The 21,410-nt window shown below is 38.3% G+C and overlaps 1 protein-coding gene across 4 annotated transcripts in view; it reads left to right on the top strand.

The window, feature by feature from the left end:
- The window catches only part of CPEB2 (cytoplasmic polyadenylation element binding protein 2), a 100,646-nt gene extending 81,736 nt beyond the window's left edge, over window positions 1-18,910 (top strand). For all 4 annotated transcript variants that reach the window (XM_088482996.1, XM_088482994.1, XM_088482995.1 and 1 more), the window contains 6 exons: window positions 595-765; window positions 1,583-1,672; window positions 5,023-5,141; window positions 9,103-9,217; window positions 12,195-12,376; window positions 15,116-18,910. In XM_088482996.1, coding sequence (XP_088339122.1) covers window positions 595-765; window positions 1,583-1,672; window positions 5,023-5,141; window positions 9,103-9,217; window positions 12,195-12,376; window positions 15,116-15,343 — 905 coding nt within the window. In that variant the 3' untranslated portion in view covers window positions 15,344-18,910. The remainder of the gene's footprint in view (window positions 1-594; window positions 766-1,582; window positions 1,673-5,022; window positions 5,142-9,102; window positions 9,218-12,194; window positions 12,377-15,115) is intronic.
- Window positions 18,911-21,410: the final 2,500 nt, after the last annotated feature.

The raw sequence follows: 21,410 nt of genomic DNA, 5'->3' as shown, positions 1-21,410 counted from the left end.
TGAAAGCTGTAAAACTGGGTTCTGCAGTTGCATTTTCATCAGTGCTTCATTAACCTTTTCATGGAGCGGTCTGTGGCATATTGCTGATCCCAGTTTCCGGGTATGAACAGAACCCCTTCATCCCTGGTTTTATCTGCCACTGTAGAAGTAGGTGCAGATGTACTGTGAAATTAATATTTTCTCATATATATTAAATTCTGGGACAATTTCTTGATGGTCGAGATTAATAAACTATTAGCTTGTATTGGAGATGAACTTTGATGTACATTTGACTAGGATCTGGGCACCACATGCTCTAGGTGTGCCCCCTGTTTTGCAGTGGGTGGGAATAAAACAATTCGCTACCAATCAGATAATCTGGATGACCGCAGCATGAAGGGCAGGGTAATAATGTGAGGAAGGGAATGGAGGCTAAAGGTGAGATGCACACTATTTGTTATAATGGAGTTTTCCCCAACAGCACTAAACAGGGATGTGAGATTCCCATCTGACATTAAAATTTCATCAAACACGTCCAATTTAATTTGCTTTCATGTATAAAAGTATGATCCAGTCAGGTTATCTCTTTTATAATCGCAAAATCTCGCATTGCAGGTCGCTCGTCTTTGTTCCCGATAGACGACGGTCTGCTGGACGATGGGCATAACGACCAAGTTGGCATCTTGAATTCTCCCAATTGCTATTCTGGACATCAGAATGGGGAGAGAATTGAACGCTTTTCAAGAAAGGTGTTTGTTGGTGGCCTTCCACCTGATATAGATGAAGGTGAGATACCTGAATGCAATTGCATGGAAATGATTGGGTCTTGTATGGTTGGTGACGTTTAATCGGGAGAACTATAACCGTTAATTGTGGGATGAATATTGGCTAGGAGTCAGCTTATAAAGAACTACAGGTCCCAAGATCTAGTGACTGGCCAAAAGGAAGAATCAAGGGTCGCAAGTAGATTATGTAACAATACATATTTTAAAAAATATATCTAGTTAAGTGCAGAGTATGATGTATTTTATGTTTTGTAAAAATTATATCGGCAGAAAATAATAGCTTGCTTGTAAATAATGGGTCTCCACCCTCAGACAGCTATATTTTATTTTATGCGTGTTCTGCATAATTATTAAAGATGCCTGAACATGGCTTTCTTTGTCACTTCCTTTTGTGGTCCCTGTTTAGTAGGAAGAATTGATAATTGCCCTTATACGTGACGCTGTATTGTAAACCACATTATGGGATGATGAAATGTCTTTAGCAAAAGTGGCACGATGGCATGTACAAGGCAAATGAGATTTCTCAAACCTTCCAAAAAATGGCGCTGTTGCCCACAACAACCAATTATTCTAGATATTATTTATCTAGATCAGTCTATAAAATAACTACAATCTGATTGCAAAGGACAACACCTTTACTTGCCCTCCTTTAAAAAGTTTGAATCTCCCCCTTTATATATAGTTACTAATGATACAGCTTGTTGAAAGGTTTCTTTGTCCGTATTAACGGCAACTGTTTCTATAATGAATCCTATGTTACATTCTATATTAAATGTCAGCCTTAAATATCTTGAGCTGTTTCGTTCCTGTTCATTCAGATGAGATCACTGCCAGTTTCCGTCGGTTTGGCCCCCTGGTGGTAGATTGGCCGCACAAGGCAGAAAGTAAATCCTACTTTCCTCCTAAAGGTCAGTAACGTTTTCCAGGTTTTTTTTTTCCCATTTTAAAAGCACCTATAGCTGGTCCTAAACGCTATGAACGGTATAACCGCAACACTGTGTTGTAACCATAACAACCAATTGGATACTTGCTTTCATTGTGTTGTGTTTTTGAGAGGCACTGATTGAAAACTGTTGCAGAAAGCGACCATTGTGTGGTTACTATGCATTTGTACATAGGAGTTTCTGTCAGACATAACACCTCACTGTGTTGCTGTTAGTGTGTGAAACTGCCTCAGCTCAGTCTTATACTTTGGTAGGTCTGTATTATAAAAGGACGTTCATCTACACACAGTGGACCTTATATCTATACACAGACGGCAGAAAATGCTTTTCTGCATCTAGATGGCAAATGTCTAAGTCCACGCGGAGTCTCTGCTTACATAAACGAGAGGTGCGCCTAGGTGTGCAGGGAGGTGGGACAACCTCCTATCCGTCAAGTGTCTTGTGACTTTATAACCACAAAGTGCCTAATTCAGGTCGTTTGTGACCTGAATTATTTCTGATGATGAGAGGACATTTATTTCATGGTTCACTTTTGTTTGTTGAAATTTTTGTATCTGGAAGGATAAAAAAAAAAAATGTCCCATTAAAACTAATGCATGGCGCCCAGTCTGTCCAAGCTTCTGAGATGGTGCAAGAAATGTCCTTGTGCATAGTGAACATGGCTGTTGTGCTGTAGGTACAGCAAGGGACACCGCCAAAATATGCACCTTTATCACCTTATATAATCTCGTTCCTCAAAGTGAAATCTACTATTCTTCATATATGTTGGATGGGGAAAACTTCCAGTTCGATTACTCTCCATGCATACTTTGACTTGCATAGAGTTACAAAATGTGTCTTTGGTATTTTAAGTTCAGCTCTTTGCAAGCTTTGAGCGTTCGGACAGTTATTACATGAAGCCCGTGAGCTACCACCAGTCCTCTGGGCCGAATCACGGCTGCTCACCCAGGGATCTGGTTTCACTCTGGGAGGCAGGCTTGAGTTTTGTATCCAGGGAATACCTAGTGGTGTGATTGTGTGACGGTATTTGAATAATCCTCTCACACCTGTAGTTCATGGACTTGCTGCTTATTTTACACTTTTAAGTTTATAAATAGCTGACCCTTGTGGCCTTTTGAAGCATCCCTGTAGTGAACAGCTGCAGGCTCTGTAGTATGGTGATTGGTTATTTTATTTTTTATTATTTTATTCACTGACTTAACACCAGAGAGAGAGTAATTTGTTTCAAATCGACACCGATCAGAATTCTTTACTGATTATTTCTTATTACTGTTGAAATTATTTGCAATCAATATTTATTTACGTTTTTTTTTTTTTTTTCGGAGCTGTTTTTTCTTACCCAGGTATGAATCAATTGGAGCCAGAACAGATGACTTTTAATTAACAATTGGGTCAATTCAATTAGGGGCGATGTGCGGGCGCTGGTACACCAGCAAAGGCACCTATTTCGCCACGGGTTTGCCCATAATCCACGTATTTTTAGTTTGCAAACATATAAGGATGTGTACTAAAATGTGCAAATTAAGGCAACTGTATGTACGGGTTTTGTGCATATATAACATTGGGCCGGAATGTGCCATTTTTGCATTGCTCTTACTTGAATTGACCCAAATGTGCCTATTTAATGTCTTTATCAGAGCTAAAATGTGTAACAGAAATAAAGCCACCGGCGCTGCAAAGAACATCCAATATATATACACTAATTAGTGTTGTGACAGGTGATTCACGCTGCTGCTGTGGTTGCCGGCCTTAGAAAGAAACAAATTAGGATAAATACGGTGTGAAACACCTGAAACCTTACTGAATATGAGACCATGAACTTACTAAAAAATATATAATAAAAAGTTCAGTATACAGCAGACATCATCGGCCAATGAAAACACACACAAAAAAAATGTACAATGTACTGTAAAATACAACAAATGACATAAAAAAGTAGCCAATTGGTAGTGAATTGAAAAAATACTATAACCAAAAATCGTTAGTTTGTTTGGGTCACCACAGTACTATGTATCAGCTACCACTTGAGGGCCGATTATTTGTAACACTGACCTTTCACATCCCATGTGTAGGGAGGATGAGGCTCCGCCAGCCTTGGATCAGAAACCGCTCTCCACGCTGTGGACCGGCTCCCTGCACTCTGCTGCAGGACATCGCAGACATTACCCGGACTCACGTGTTCAGGCCGAGCACTGCAGGGAGCAGCGAGCCGGTACGCAGCATGGAGAGCGGTCTCTGATCCAAGGCTGGCGGAGCCTGGAGTTTGTTGCACACTACCGCTAAACATCACAGGTTATACCAGGCTGACTCATATAAGCCGTACATCATGGGGAGATACGAGCCGGAACTTAGTGGGAGCAAGAGGCCCCTGCCGAACGGCTGATAGAACCTGAATGACGCTGGTGAGTGATTGGACATTACATATATATATATACCATACAACAGTGAGGCATCGCTTTCATATATGCAATCTACTGTGGGGGTACCACAACTATTCCTTAAAATAGGATTCAACTCGAGGATCATTACAGAACATATAAGTTTGTTCAAAATGCTATAAAGCGAGTCTTTTCCATGGAACTTTGTATATTTTGATTGTTATTCATGATTTATATTGCTGGAAGCACTACGGAAATTATTCCCCTACACATGGGATGTGAAACATCAGTGTTACAAATAAATGGCCCTCAAGTGGTAGCTGATACATAGTACTGTGGTGACCCAAACAAACTAACAATTTTTTGTCATAGTATTTTTTCAATTCACTACCGACTGACATTGGCTATGGTCATTTGTTGTATATTACAGTACATTGTACATATTTTTTGTGTGTTTTCATTGGCCAATAATGTTTGCTGTATACTGAACTTTTTATTATATATTTTTTAGTAATTAAAAAGATTCAAATTTGTTATTGATATAGCTGATACTCAACTGTTTATTTATCAGAGCTGACCTATTGCGTAGCCATGTGAACAAATAAATAGCATACTTTGACTTGACCAGAGAATAAAGATGGCTCTGACCCAGTGAGCTTACAATCTAAAAGGTGTGGAGAGCACTTGATACATAAAATAGTGAAATAACAATTGTGGCTGGTGAGAGTGTGTGTGTCTGGTTCAAAAAGCAGCTTTAGAATTTAATAATAATAAATAGTAATAATAAAAGGGGATCTAGTCCACACACTAGCATTTGTCAGATGTATGAAGAGGTGCATCAACACTATGACCGACCTTACATAGTACAGGGCAAGATTGGCTGAACACTATTTTTATTGTTTTTTTAAGTTTTGTCCTTTTTATTTTATGCTGTAGGTTATGCATTTCTTCTCTTCCAAGAAGAAAGCTCAGTTCAAGCACTTATTGAAGCCTGTATTGAAGAAGACTCAAAACTTTATCTCTGTGTCTCTAGTCCTACCATCAAGGACAAGCCTGTAAGTAAACACCATATTCTCTGGGTAATGAATGGATTATATTAAAAAGTTGCAGAAATACATAAATATATTCACCCAGAGGAGGGAGATGAAACAAATCCCCTGGAAGGCTTAGCGTTCAGTATTGATGGATTGTATTTATTTTTTTGCTGTCCGCTGCCTTGCATATTGATCGCTGCCTTTTTGTTTGTTTGAGTAAAACAAGTGGTTGTCAGGGGAAGGGGAATTTAACAGCTTCAACTAGAAGTACGAGTTTGGCGGTTAATGATGCAGGAATTTTTATGTGCTAAAACACTGTTTACTATGTACCCACTGAATAAATCTATTTGGGTATGTGTTTTATTTATTTTTCCTGATGCCAGGTTTCACCATTCCCAATGTCCATCCTTATCTATATGTCGTGCCATAGTCATCCTGGATGTATAACAGGAGGTGACAGTATAGCACTCTCACTTTAATCTAGTAGGTGGCTGTAGCGTTAGGAATGAAATTATATATATATATATATATATATATATATATACACACACACACACACACACACACACACACACACACACACACACACACACAGTCAGGTGCATAAATATTGGGACATTGACAGAATTTTCATATTTTGGCCTCTATCCACCACCACAATGGCTTTGAAATGAAACAAACAAGATGTGCTTTAACTGCAGACTTTCAGATTTAATTTGAGGGTAATTACATCCAAATCAGGTGAACGGTGTAGGAATTACAACGGTTTCTATATGTGCCTCTCACTTTTTAAGGGGCCAAAAGTAATGGGACAAACAAAGCAATCCTAAATCTAACTTTCACTTTTTAATACTTTGTTGCAAATCCTTTGCAGGCAATTACAACCTGAAGTCTGGAACGCATAGACATCAACAGACGCTGGGTTTCAACCCTGGTGATGCTCTGCCAGGCCTCTACTGCAAATGTCTTCAGTTCCTGCTTGTTTTGGGGGCATTTTCCCTTCAGTTTTGTCTTCATCAAGTGAAATGCATGCTCAATCGGATTCAGGTCAGGGGATACTTGGCCATTGCATAACATTCCACTTTTTAGCCTTAAAAAACTCTTTGGTTGCTTTTGCAGTATGCTTCAGGTCATTATCCATCTGCACTGTGAAGCGTCGTCCAATGAGTTCTGAAGCATTTGACTGAATATGAGCATATAATATTGCCCAAAACACTTCAGAATTCAATCTGCTGCTTTTGTCAGCAGTTACATCATCAATAGATACAAGGGAACCAGTTCCATTGGCAGCCATACATGCCCACGCCATGACACTACCACCACCATGCTTCACTGATGAGTTGGTATGTTTTGGATCATGAGCAGTTCCTTTCCTTCTCCATACTCTTCTCTTCCCATCACTCTGGTACAAATTGATCTTTGTCTCATCAGTCCATAGGATGTTGTTGCAGAACTGTAATGGCTTTTCTAGATGTTGTTTGGCAAACTAATCTGGTCTTCCTGTTTTTGTGGCTCACCAATGGTTTGCATCTTGTGGTGAACCCTCTATATTCACTCTTGTGAAGTCTTCTCTTGATTGTTGACTTTGACACATATACACCTACCTCCTGGAGAGTGTTCTTGATTTGGCCAACTGTTGTGGAGGGGTTTTTCTTCACCAGGGAAATAATTCTTCTCTCATCCACCACAGTTGTTTTCCGGGTCTTTTGGTGTTGCTGAGCTCTCCGGTGCGTTCTTTCTTTTTAAGAATGTTCCAAACAGTTGATTTGGCCACACCTAATGTTTTTGCTATCTCTCTGATGGGTTTGTTTTGATTTTTCAGCCTAATGATGGCTTGCTTCACTGATAGTGACAGCTCTTTGGATCTCATATTGAGAGTCGACAGCAACTGATTCCAAATGCAAATGTCACACCTAGAATCAACTCCAGACCTTTTACCTGCTTAATTGATAATAAAATAACGAGGGAATAGCCAACACATGTCCATGAAATAGCTTTTGAGTTGATAGTCCCATTACTTTTGGCCCCTTAAAAAGTGGGAGGCACATATAGAAACCGTTGTAATTCCTACACCGTTCACCTGATTTGGATGTAATTACCCTCAAATTAAATCTGAAAGTCTGCAGTCAAAGCACATCTTGTTTGTTTCATTTCAAAGCCATTGTGGTGGTGGATAGAGGCCAAAATATGAAAATTCTGTCAATGTCCCAATATTTATTCACCTGACTGTATATGTATGTGTGTGTATATATATATATATATATATATATATTAGGGATGTGCAGGCTCGGATAGGTTCGAGTTTGCACGTGGAGTTCGGATTTTTCCCTCCAAAAAAACGGAACTCAGAACGAGGCAAAACGTCATCTTACATGGACGAACATCATCATTCCTGGTCTTTTGTCCAGGAATGATGATGTTCGTCCATGTAAGATGACGTTTTGCCTCGTTCTGAGTTCCGTTTTTTTGGAGGGAAAAATCCGAACTCCACGTGCAAACTCGAACCTATCCGAGCCTGCACATCCCTAATATATATATATGTATATGTGTGTGTATATATATATATATATGTATATATGTATGTATATATATATATATATATGTATATATATATATGTATGTATATGTGTTTCTTGCTGGAACGTTGGGCGATATCTCATGTTCACTGTTGATTTTCATAGCCAAGCAGGTGCAATTATTATTATCCTTTATTTATATGGCGCCACAAGGGTTCCGTAGCGCCTCCAAAGTGCATAAACAAATGTGCAAACAAGAAAATAGCGACATGCAGTAAAATACAGTGCAGGACAAGGACATAGTTTATAAACATTACTGCAATAGTGATCATAACACTCAAAAGCAGCAGGGTGGTGCCCTTGTGGGGAGTGTAGAGTAGATCGTATGAGTAAAGGAAGGAGAAGCCACCGAGGGAAGAGGGCCCTGTTCGTGAGAGCTTACATTCTAAAGAGGTGTTTTAATGGGCTATTGACATATTGGGAGGTATGTTCAGGAACAGTGCTCCCACTTTAGTCCTCAGCATGCCAATGATGGTCCTATACAATACAAGTCTGCTGGCCATTTAGCTAACTTTAGATTTAAATGCACGCCAGTTATGGGCCAAAGAACACTGTCTATCCTGATTTTAAATATCTGATCTGGGCTTATTTAGATGACAATCGGCAGCTGGTAAAAACCATCGGACAACTACCACACCTGACACTGTATATGGTTATAGGTAGCCTGTGCCAATATTGTGCTGTGCGATCACATAATTGTATTCCCTTTTGGCCTGAGTGCAGACTGATCAGCTCTTACATATGGCGGCAGCTCTATGTATGTGTATGAGGCTCTGCCGAGATGGAACTATAGGACAGCACCAGATAGTGCATGTGTTCTTGGCAAATGATATTGATAACTAGTACAACTAAGGGAAGTGTAGAAATCTATCGGGCCTTGCTGTTCATAATCCAGCCTGGATGGGGCAGTGCTTGGGCAGATTGGTTCTGATCAGTAGGCTTCCATATCTCTTGCATGGTGTGCCACATGTATGGTCAAATATGAGAGGGGTCCAGCTGCCTCGTCATTTCTTACATCCATAAGGAGGAGGGGTACATTTTTTTTTCCATGTGACTCGGAGGATGCCGTCTTAGTGGTACCTGGACACCAGAGCTGAGAAGCACTTTTGCATAACCGTGTGTACGTTGTATAAATGGCATCCTACATATAATATGTCACTTTGTAATGCGTGACATATACTGAACAAATGCTGAGGTGAATTGGATCCTCGCTTACAGCCAGGATCCAGATTAATACCTTCATTTATTACTATGTAGTGCTAATGATGCAGTGTGTATAGATATGGTAGGACACCGGTATATTATATAGCAGTTTATTATATGGCAGAGAGAAGACGATGGGTCAGAATTGTTTGCATAGAAGATGACACCCGATGATAAACCTCCGACCTTTCTCTCTGGAATAGGTTCAGATTCGTCCTTGGAATTTGAGCGACAGCGACTTTGTAATGGACGGGTCACAGCCCCTTGATCCCCGAAAAACAATATTTGTGGGAGGTGTCCCCAGACCCCTGAGAGCTGGTAAGAGTTTAAAGAAGAGAAACAAATACCAATTACAAAAAATTTCTATGTATCTGCTTAATTACAGTATCCTTTGACTGACATTTGCCTTAATTGAGGATATAAAAGGTCATAATTAAAGCCCCTGTCGTATTATTGAGAGCAGTCTGTGATTTCCTTACAGTCTGTTGGGTAAATGGTGAATAATAAAAATAATATATATATATATATATATATATATATATATATATAATGTATATGTGTGTGTGTATATATTGTATATACAGGCTGACTGAAAAGTAATGAGACTGATTTTGTTATTCAGAATCAGATGACTCCACAGGATCTGAACATTTTTCTTTTGCAAAGTAGCATCCTTCACATTCAATACATTTTGTGCAGCGTTTCAACAACGATTCGAAGACGTGCAGCAGACGGTTTTGTGACATCACCGTTAGTGTTGCAGCTGTGGCATTTTTCACTTCATCATCTGTTGAGAACTTTTTTCCAGGGTTGGGAATGCCCAGAGATCACAGGGCGCTAAGTCCGGGCTATATGGAGGGTGTTCCAGTGCTGCCCCATTCATTTCAGTGATTGCTGCCAATGCAACAGCAGTAACATATGGTCGGGCATTATCTTGGAGCAAAAACCACTGTTTCTTCAGCAAATGTCTTTTCTTCCTCTTGGCTCCACACAAATGGGCTTTCAGGACGTTTCCATAGAAGTCACCATTAATTGTCTGTCCACGGGGAGCCCAGTGCTGTAGGATCATACCGTGCGCATCAAAGAACAGCAGAAGCATGACTACACGCCAAAGGAATCACATGGAATTTTTTGGGTGGAGGCGAATTCGCAGGTTTCCATACACTGAACTGTTTGGATTCCGGATTATAATGACTAATCCACGATTCATGAAACGTCACAATCAATGTCGGGAAATTGGGTATCCTCTCCAACATTCAAACAGTGTTCTTGCACGATGCAACTTGTCGTCGTATCTGCTCGTCTGTGGGAGTTCTGGGTACTCACCTGGAACACACTCCAGGGCAGGCTCTTGGGATGTTCGACCAGTGCGGTCGAACAGGGGCGCCACACCATAGAGGGCGCACCCCTCCCCAACATCCCGACTTCAGCAGACAGCATTGTTCCACCCTTGGGCCGAAGTGGCCAGCGGTGGTCTGGTCGGGAGGTGGGTACTCCCGCCGCCGCGGCGTCGGACCCTGGAGGCTGAATGTATGCTGCGCGCTGCATCCATTCAGTGCCGGGAGAGGGCTGGGGTAAGCCCAGCTAGTGACGAGTGCTGGGCTCCCCCCAGTCTGACGTTACACGGGAGGCGTGCCATGCTGGTCACTCAAGGGGCATGGCCTATGTGAATTAGGTCATGCCTCCATTTTTGGTCGCGCAGGTAAAGAGGCGCCATACACCCAGCCGGCACAGGGCGCTACTAGCCCTGGAGCCGGCCCTGACACAAGCGATGCATTTTCAGTTCCTTTGTCACAATATGCTAAACCCCTTCGAATGAGATGCCAAGTGAAGCCAAAAGTTTGTGTGCAGTTAATCTTCTGTCATTTTGCAAAGTCTCCACAGCTTTGGCATTGTTGACATCTGTAACCGTGGTGCATGGTGTCCTAGAACGCGCTTTGCCAATAACTCACGTATTACCCTCTTTGAAGTACTTCCACCACCGAAATACTGCAGCATGGCTAATTGTTTCTCCACTGTATGCTTGCCGTAACATTTCATGAGTTTCATTTCCGCTTTTTCCAAGTTCAACACACAGTTCAATCACACATCTCTAATGTAATCTCAGACACGTCTTCCTCATCTGCCATGACGAAACATATAAAGATCGTCCACTCGTGACCAAACAAAGACGCCTATGGCAGTCCAGCCGCAGGTTCAGACACATCGATGTATGAGCTTCACAATAGCTAGCATAGTGTTGCCACGTCTAACTATGGGACAGAAAACCGGAGGCCGTCTCATTACTTTTTTTCAACCAGCCCTCGTGTGTACATACATACATCTAGACACGCACAACGGCAATTTAGTTGCACTCGGAAACTTGTAAAAAATGTAAAATGCGTCATCACTCTTTGGAGGGCACCAGAGATAGATATAGAGGTGTGTGTGTATATGTATATGTGTATATATATATATATATATATATATATGTATATATATATATATATATATTCTCAATATTCACATTAGGCGACACTCAGACAGTATGTAGAAAAAAACGACATGGAGACCCCGCAGTCTAACTCTGCGGGGTCTCTGTGTCGTTTTTTTTTCTACTTGTTGTCTGAGTGCCGCCTAATGTGAATATTGCTTTGTATTGTGGAGGAAGGCACCGACACAAGTTTAACCTGATTAAGTTTAGTGCCGAGTATTTGTATATATGTGTGTGTGTGTATATATTATATATATATATACATATATATATATATATATATATATATACACATATATATATGTATATATGTGTGTGTGTGTGTGTGTGTGTGTGTATGTATATATATATATATCTATCCTCTTTGTCTAACATGACCAGACATTAGTAAAGCAGCCAATTGCTCTGCACGGTCAGTCCGCATCTCTCAAGTCAGTAGCACTGAATTGTATTAGTGATCTGTCGGCTTCCACCCACTCATTCTCTAAACATAGACATTATGCGTTGTCTAACAAAGAGCTGCTGTATTGATGCATTAAATATTTACACACCTCTGGTAACGAGTGCACTGACAATGGGTGAAAACAGTCAAGGAAGTGAAATGTATGTAAGTGAGATGACCACACATCAGGAATTACTTATTTATTTTTCAATCTTTTTAATTACTTTTTAAGAGAAACCTTTGTAGAACGGCAGTGCCCCACAGGGTTGTTCACATTAAGTTGGAACCAAAGAACCTTAAATGTTTGCAAGTTTGAATCTCGTTAAAAATGGAGAACCTTCCATTGTCCGGTATTAATAAGGTTCTTGTCCTTCCTCCAGTGGAACTGGCCATGATTATGGATCGTCTCTATGGGGGAGTGTGCTATGCTGGAATTGATACCGATCCAGAATTGAAGTACCCCAAAGGTGCTGGACGAGTCGCGTTTTCCAATCAGCAGAGTTACATTGCGGCCATCAGTGCTCGGTTTGTGCAGCTCCAGCATGGTGATATCGATAAAAGAGTGAGTGCGTTGTTTTTTTGTTTTTTTTTATTCTAGTGTATAGTAGAAGACAGGTGGCGAACTAAAATGTAAGCGCTGGTTATCTGAGTCTAAGCAATGTATACAAGATTGCATCTTGGAAAGTCCTCTTCATGTATTTCATACAGTATGCAGGTCTATTTTCAATCACTTAAAAAGCTAATAAACTCCTGCATGGGCTCAATAATGTCAATTAGCAATCCTAAAGCGTCTATGGACTAGAATACCACTGTCCAACTTAGTATGTGTCCCGTGTCTCTACAGAAAGAAAATAGGCAGTGACTCCTGCTTAATATTGGGTGTAAAGTAGCTCTCTAAGTGGGAGATGTATCAAGCCTTCTAAGGAATAAAGAAGTTGCCTATAGCAACCAATCAGCTCCTATCTATCATTTTATAGAATGTACTTGATAAATGTTACCAAGAAGCTGATTGGTTGCTCTGGGTAACTTCTCCAGTTCTTCACTTGTTAGAAGGCATGATGATATGTCTACCCCTAAATGTATCTGCAACAAATTGACTACCCACACACATCAGTAATGAGATGTAGAATATTTGATCAGAGTAGCATTTTGGGGCTACTGTAATAAGAGTCTATGTACTAAGCCTTGGGTGAAGATAAAGTACCAGACAATCAGCTCCTAACTGCCATGTCACAGGCTCTGTTCAAAAATGACAGGAGCTAGTTGGTTGGTACTTTATCTCGTCCACTTTATCTTCCATCCAAGACTTAGTAAATAGACCTCAAATGTCCTGCATAAATGTCCTTGATGAAAACTGGCTTGTATAATGTACAGCTGGTCTATTACAAGACACCTGTGTGGGGTGCAAGGAAAAGTTCCCAAAGAAGCCTATGCCTGATGGCGCTGACCCACAAAATGCTTAGGGAACTTACTACTCCTTTTCTGTCTCGTTTTTGAGTTTCTTATACACAGGGTAAAAAAGGTCCTTTATGGCAGTATGAACTGGCAGTAGCATCTGAAAAACAAGAATTATAATTTATGTATGTAGGTTAGAGTCTGGGGAAAATTATGTATTTTAAGACCAGTTTTGGATTTTTTTTTGTTTTTTTTGTTATTATTATTATTGATCAGAGTTGACTTTTTCGGGGATATTTGCGAGCTTTCTTTTCTTTGTTTTTCCGTTGAATTTAAATGCACAAAGCCCATTTCTCCTCAGGTTGAGATGCATTAATGATTGCAAGTTGTCATATTTCTTCCTGTGGTAGAGAAATAAGCAGCACCAGGCCTAGATGATTGCTAGAGAGGCCTCCTACACAACAGCGCCACCAAGTGACCATAATAGAAAGTCAGAATACTTTTTAATAAAAGTAGCGATGTCCGCAAGACATGTTTTCAAAATTCACGTTAAAGTAAAATCATTATTGACCCTTTATGTAGGTTTGTTTTCCAGTATTTTCCAAAATCCTAAATGAGAATGTGCAGAATATATTTAGGAGGCAGTTCGGCGAGGTCGACACTGTGCTGTTCCCAGAAAATTCCTAGAAAATTGCACCTTAACTAGCTGATATTTGCGCAGCCGAGCATCGCGTCACATTGCCAGTAACTTTATTCTTCCCTTAGAGTTTCTGATAATGCTGCCATATTATAATGTGTGCATAACGTACTCCACCCCACTGAGGCATAAAAAGCATCATTATCCAATAGAGCCTGCTCTTTAACCATTGCCTGATTTTTTTTTTTTATATTAACAGTAACTCCACCTATGTTTAGTTCATTCTCCTATTGCATATTTCACCAGATAACCAGCTTTATTTATCACCGCAGCTGAGGGTTGGCTGGTTTAAACCAAATGGTTATTTAAAAAAAAAAAAAAGTAGTATTATGCTGTGTCCTATAGACATGGCGCCGTGACTTCCTAAAAGGAAAAAAAAAGCCTATTATAAGTGAATCCCTCTGGTACTATGCCACATTCTTGTTGCTTGTGGTCTTCATATAGAGTGAGCTGAACCAATACAGTATATTCGCACACAACAAAGAAATAGGGAGGGTGGGAGGGTGAACCAGATCAGAGGTACTAAATCTGCCTAGTATCGGCTAAGGCTCCACAAACTCCTCCCTATAGGACAGGAGACAATCACAACTAATTCTCAATCTTAAAGGATAGACAACTCCAACACATATGAGGCAATATTCAGAGAAACACCTCTTGGTTTAATCTCCTTCACTTTTATTTAAATTCAAAACCTTCAGTTCTACTGAGATGCAACCAATCAGCTCCTATCTATCATTTTATAGAATGTATTTGATAAATGTTACCATGAAGTTGATTGGTTGCTATGGGTAACTTTTCCAGTTCTTCACTTGTTAGAAGGCATGATATGTATCCCCCTAAATTTGTTATCTGCAATAAATTGATTACCCACACACAGGAAGGAAGAAAGAAAGACTTAGTCTGGCTTTCTTTTAACAAAATAAAAAAGTTAATTTTGGATTGTTAATGTTAGCATTAAAACATGGCTGATCAAGGTTTCTAATACTTAGCAATGTTTCACAGTATTATTATAAGAAGGATTCAATATTTTCATTAACACATTAATGCAAAAAAAAAAACCTGGTTTAAACAAAAATAAACTGTTAAAACAGAAAAAAAATGTATTTTTCCCCATCCCTGCCACATCTTAATGGGGACTCTATTATATTGGCTTGCCGAGTCATGTACTGCATAACTCATGTTCGTATTCTATCTCTCCTCTGATTACAGGTAGAGGTGAAACCATACGTGTTGGATGACCAGATGTGCGATGAATGCCAGGGAGCCCGCTGCAGTGGGAAATTTGCTCCGTTCTTCTGTGCCAACGTCACTTGCCTGCAGTATTACTGCGAGTTCTGCTGGGCGAATATCCACTCTCGTGCCGGTCGGGAGTTCCACAAGCCACTGGTGAAGGAAGGAGCAGACCGGCCTCGTCAGATCCACTTTCGCTGGAACTAAGAATTGCTTATCTACCACTCACTGAGAGATGGGTGCATGCGGCTTACTGTGTTTAAAAATACTGACTTGCAGAGGAAATAAGTGCATTCTTCTGCTTCTCACCCCAGCCCTCTATCCGTGCATCTGTATCAGCAGCCAAAACACTAAAAGCCTCTTGTTTTTCACCAAAACCCCACATCTCAGGCTTAATAATTATTTGTGATATTTTCATGTTAAATATTTTTTTTATATTTTTTTTTCTAAGTTCTTTTTTATATGTAATGCTGAAATTAGATATGGGAATGTTCTGCATAGGGGCAACACAGTCTGCTGCTATATATATATATATATAATATATCTTTATGGATGAAGTGTGCACTTATTTCTAGACATGAATTTTTAACTTAAAGATCAGCCCCAGTTATTTACCAAAGGTAGCAATTAATAGTGAAAATGGAAAAATGTCTGCTACTAAAAAGATTATTTTTATTGTTGCTATTTTAAGTGTGTGTGTAAATTAAAAAAAATATAGGGTTGATTTTTTTTTTCCGCTCTCCATTTTGACTTGCAAGAAATTAATACCTCAAGATAATCTGATTTTTTATTAGCTATTTTTAAACATTTTTAATCATAAGCTGTATTAGCTTGCTGCTATATAGGTGTTGTGTGTAATGCCACCTATTTATACAGGATTAAAAAGTTTTCAAAATCTGCATTGCAGAATAATGCAGGCAGCACAATATGGCCGAAACTGCCATAGTTTTAGAATGTGAAATATGCATGTTTACCTACCTGTCTACACCATATGCATGCACTAGAACTATTAACTAACCACAGATACGGTATTGCAAGGTACAGTAGCATGAGCAAAATTTACAAAATTTTGTAGCAAAAAAATAAAAATAAATAACAAACATATTTGCATGAATTGTGACTCAAGTAAAACAAATGTCCTTAAATGTGTACAATATGAAAATTTGTTTTAGATTAGTAAGTGCAGCCATTTTGTGTCCTGGTTAGTCGTGGACTTCAATTTACAAGGATTGGATGTGATACTGTAATCCCCGTGCAATAGTTGTGATGTGTGGTTCTGACTCTTGTGACGTGAAGTAGCATAGAAAAAAAAATTCAATCGTATTAAAAATAAAATTGCGTAACTTCCCCCGCCCAGTTTAAAATGTCATGGTTTAAAACTTTCTATAAAAACCAAAGATGGCCAGCACATTTAATCAGTCACCAAATGTATAACCCAAATGATATTTAGTGATACATATTAGTAAGAAATAATATTACTATTAATATTAAAATGCTTGATGCTTTAGCGTAAAAATTAAAGTCAAAATGGAGATGTATAATGCAGACGGCTAGTTGCATAACAATTCCCCTCTACCTTCAAGACAACAGTGACACGTGGCTAAAACATTATTTTGAAATTGGTTTCCTCTGCACACTTTGTTTTTAATTATTTTTTTAATAATTTGATTAAGGCTGCTATTTTATTTTTACATATTGATTTATATATTTATTTTAAGAAGCCAACAGTAATTAATAATAGTTTTGGCTAGGAAAAATGTTAAACACCATTAAGAAATATTTAAATATTTCAGTAAGCCATGAGGTTATGCAACTAGCCCACAACAAATATTTCAGTATAAAAAAAATTATCTTTGAATATTTTCACTCCATAAATATACCAATTTAATGCAGAAAGAATAGAGACAAAATGGGTTTTCTAGGTACAACCCATGGGACAATCTTCTGTGTATGAAAAATGCGTTCTTACCGGTTGTCAACAGCGTGCTTTTTTTGTACTGTACGATATGTGACTTGTCTCACCTTGATGTTTCAATGTGGTTGTAGTTCACGTTTTAAATGTTTAAAATTGTTACTGTTCTAAAGAGTGCTTCTTTCTAATTTATTTATGTACCCTTACCTGTTCCTTAAACAGATCTGTCATGTTCCCTGGGTCTTCATATTATTAATAGTATTTTGTCGACCTTAACCCTTCCTTCCTAACCCCAAAACAATTCTGACTTTGTTATGCACTATATTTTTTTATCTCTGAGAGAAATCTTTGACAGTCAGCTGTTTTGAAATGCGCTTGTTTTAATTAACATCTCTTTTTGCAATACCTCAATTTTTTGGATTTCTAACAAGAAGAAATAAAATAATCTTGCCATTAATCTTGTTAAACTAATGAATTAGAGAGGCGCATCTGCTCAAGTGAGAAAACAAAATTCAATTTAAAATTGTGGGGTAAATATATCCCTTTCTACCAAATATTTAGAAAAAATACTTGGAATATGAAATGGAAAATATTCTAAATGGGGGATTGGCAGAAAGTCATTTTAATGTCATTTCACTTCTGTGTGGAGCAGTCAATGCTGCTTCTAGTTCTAATCCTGCTTTTTGTGTGTGTACTTGTGTGTAGTAAATTCTTATTTTCTAATTGTTGAACACTGTATTGGATTTTTTATAAATCATATTTATTTTACTATTTTTGTAGAAGATTGCTAGTTGATTTTGATTGTATTTTTATATTTTTAAAGCTTCACTTTTGCTCCCCCAATGTGCATATTGCTGCCCAAGTGTATGACTATGGAGGAAAAAAAATTAAAAATCCACACTTTTTGTTAAGAAGGAAACATTTAGCATTTATATATTTGTGTATGGACAACACTTGATATTGTATCCCTGACGCATCTGGCTGCACAATGCCTCTCCTCAAAGATGCTAGAAAACTTGAATATAACACATTTTGGAAGGCTGACTAACCTCGATTCTGTGTTGTGATGTGCAATACTGTTTCTAATATTTGTATAAAAAAACAGTGTAAACCTTTTTAATGCAAATTTATTTTTTTCATTGCATATTTTGCAGATTTTATCCACAGTGTCATTTTTTACTGTCAGAAAAGATACCCCTTTTGTCATTGCAACTATTTTTTAAAATCCAGAAATCTTTGTACTGATGTAAATGATTGTAGTTATTTTGGATAGTGTTTTGCTAACAAAAGGAGAGACTTTTTTCATGCATATTTCTATTTTGTTGGTTTTTTTTTTTCTTTTGTGTTTTTGTTTTTTAGAAGTAATATTCTTGTCATTAATATCATTTTGTATTTTTATGTGGGAAAAATATAATTTTATGACGCTAATTGCTAAAGTTTTATTTTATTTTGAATTATTTTTGGAGCTGAGATCTTTATACTATTAAAGCAACTAGTTTCTAATTCAGAGTTTCTGTATAGAATGGCACAAGTGGCTTACGGAGTGTTTGGATTGTAATTATTAAAGGTTCTTTGATATGCAAATTTAGTTGATTTATATTTTTTGGGTATTCTGTATAATTAAGAGCCCATGCTTAAGGACACTAGGTGATTGCCTTCAGCTTGAACTTTTTATTTTTTATTTTTTGAGATAGTTTAGTTACAATTTTACTGTTATCTTCCAGGTGTCTAAATCTCCAGTCTGTCTGTTGTACTGGTAATTTAACTCTGTAATGAAATAGTTTGCTGCCAACTATTTATATTAAGTAATTTTTAAATATTTGTAATATTGTTGACTGACTAATAAACTTAAGTTATTGGCATGTCTTATTTTTATTGACTCATTAATGCTAATCTTTATGTATGCAGAAAATCCAACATACTCCTATTGAGTACCAACATTGCACACAATTCGCTACTAAGGTACTTACAACTTTGGATGTACCAAACAACTTAATCAGACACATCAACATGAGGCCTTCCGCCAAGTCCAAAATTCTGTGTTCTTGGACTTCCCACTTTATTTATCATTGCAGTCACCTGCGTTAATAACACCCTTCTCAATTCATTAGTCCAACACATGTAATAGCAATTGTAAACTAATTGGGAAGTCCAGGAGAGGAGCATTTGCTACCTGGTGGAAGGGATCTTGTTGGAGAATCTGCTGAACATATTTTAGTGTGTAGACCAGAGGTTCTCAATTGCGGTCCTCGAGGCACCCCAACAGTTCAGGTTTTAGAGATATCCATGAGCACAGATGGTTAAATCAAATTGACTGAAGTACTAATTAAATCTCCTATAGTCAAGCATGGAAATCCTTAAAATCTGGACTGTTAGCGTGCTTTGAGGACTGGGTTTGGGAACCTGTGGGGTAGACTCCTACCAATAAGAACATACAGATTCTCTTTAAAATGGTATTTTACTGGGAAAGTCAAAATGCATTGTAATTGATTGTACTAAACAAATTGACATTACTATAATATATTACTGCAATTTATAAAATACTGTGAGCACGGCAACACTAATCTAATAGATGGTTCAAACAAATTATTTTCTTTACTTTGTACCTTAGATTGATAAGTAGTAGGGGGGGGGGGAATAAAAAATATTTTATTATGCATCGTGGGTGTAGGTGGGCCAGGTACATATTATTATTATTATTATTAATATCATTATTATTTAGGCACAACAAGGTGTACACATCCCTGTACATGGGTTAACACAATGTATTTATGTTGTGTACTTTTTCTTTATATTACAGGGTACAGTGCAGAGCATAAATAAAAAAATCTTGCAATAAATCAGACTGGGAGTGACAAGTACAGAGTAGCTAGAACGAGTTGCCCTAACTTAGATTCAGAAGACAGTGGGGGGTTGCTTGGGAAGGCACAACAGCTTTCTGAACCTTTAAGGAGCATACACACGGTCAGATCTGTCAGATGAATGATTTTATCAAAGATTTGAACGATTTTTGACTGCATTAAGATGAATGGAATCGTCCAAGTCTGACTGCAAATGCATCAGATGTCAGATATCGTTATCTGACCATCGGGAACGCGCTTCGTTCAGGCATGTCGGATATGTCAGATTTTCCTTCAGATATGATCGATTGAACGATTTTTTTAAATCGTTATCGTTCAGATCTGAAGAAAAATCTGACCGTGTGTATGCACCATTAGCCATCATATGGGCGAACAGTCTATGTCTAAGTTGCCGAAGTAGAGGAGACCAAAGACCGGGAGCACTGATGGTAAGGATAGTTGCAGGGGAAGGAACAAGAGAGAAGATGCATAATGGTGTAAACATCTTTCCAAATTGAATAGGTATTTTTCAGATCCATTCAAATTGTATTCATCTAGAGGAAGGCAGAAGAAAGATACAACAGATATAAACCAGTCACCAATGTACAGTCTATGCATCCATCCTGTGTGCTCAACCAGTAGGCAGCCTGTTGTGATGGATAGATTGTAGTTCCACCCAAAAATGGTTGCATGCACTGTGTACAGATGACAAGTCCACTTTTCCACAGACAATGTACTTCAGAGCCTCGTAAATGGCAAAATGATGAGTTCCCTGGATCAATAACATCATTTATGCTCTTTATTGTAGCTGTGCATATTTATTGCAAGAAAGGCAGCCAATCTGATTTTTTAATTTTTTTAAATATTTAACTACGCATCACCATCTCTCTTGGGGACAAGTAAGCGCAGAGCTGTGCACGACCTAATGATGATCTGGTCAGCTCTCCATGGCTGCAGTCTGACCCATACTAACTAGAGGCCTGACGAATGATGGGTCAAAAATAGTATTAATATATTGAAAGGAGACAAATCACTTCTTGGTAACCAGACTAGTGAAATGACGGCACAAATCACTGATTGCTAATAACCTTAGCAGGATACATTTTTTTCGGGTACATAAAAATCTAGTCTCAAATAATGGATAAGAGTTGAAAAGTCTATTGCCATGGAGCCTATTTATGAACTTCTTTTTTTTTTTTTTTAATGTGCAGTTAACAATTGTTAAGTTGTCATAGCTGGTTCTGAAAACCGATAAATCAATTAAATTCTTTAAAAAGTAATAACATAAGTGTGCTACAACTTCTCAAAGAGTGTGGAAGCTAAAACAAATCAACTGGAGGCAAGTATCGGTACTTGTTTTCATGGGAAAAGTAGGGGCGAGTCATATTACACAGCGCTGTACAGAGAATATGGGATATATTTACTAAGCAACCCGGTGCTTCTGATTGTGTTTATGCCCAAAATTTAAAAGGGCAATGTTTTTGCTAGAATTAGTGTTTTGCTAGTTAATTTATTGCCCTTA

The sequence above is a fragment of the Taudactylus pleione genome, unplaced genomic scaffold (genome assembly GCF_031769625.1).
Source record: "Taudactylus pleione unplaced genomic scaffold, aTauple2 ptg000302l, whole genome shotgun sequence".
Taxonomy (NCBI): domain Eukaryota; kingdom Metazoa; phylum Chordata; class Amphibia; order Anura; family Myobatrachidae; genus Taudactylus; species Taudactylus pleione.
Note: the sequence above shows the minus strand (reverse complement) of the source record. Positions and strands in the feature narration are given on the sequence as shown.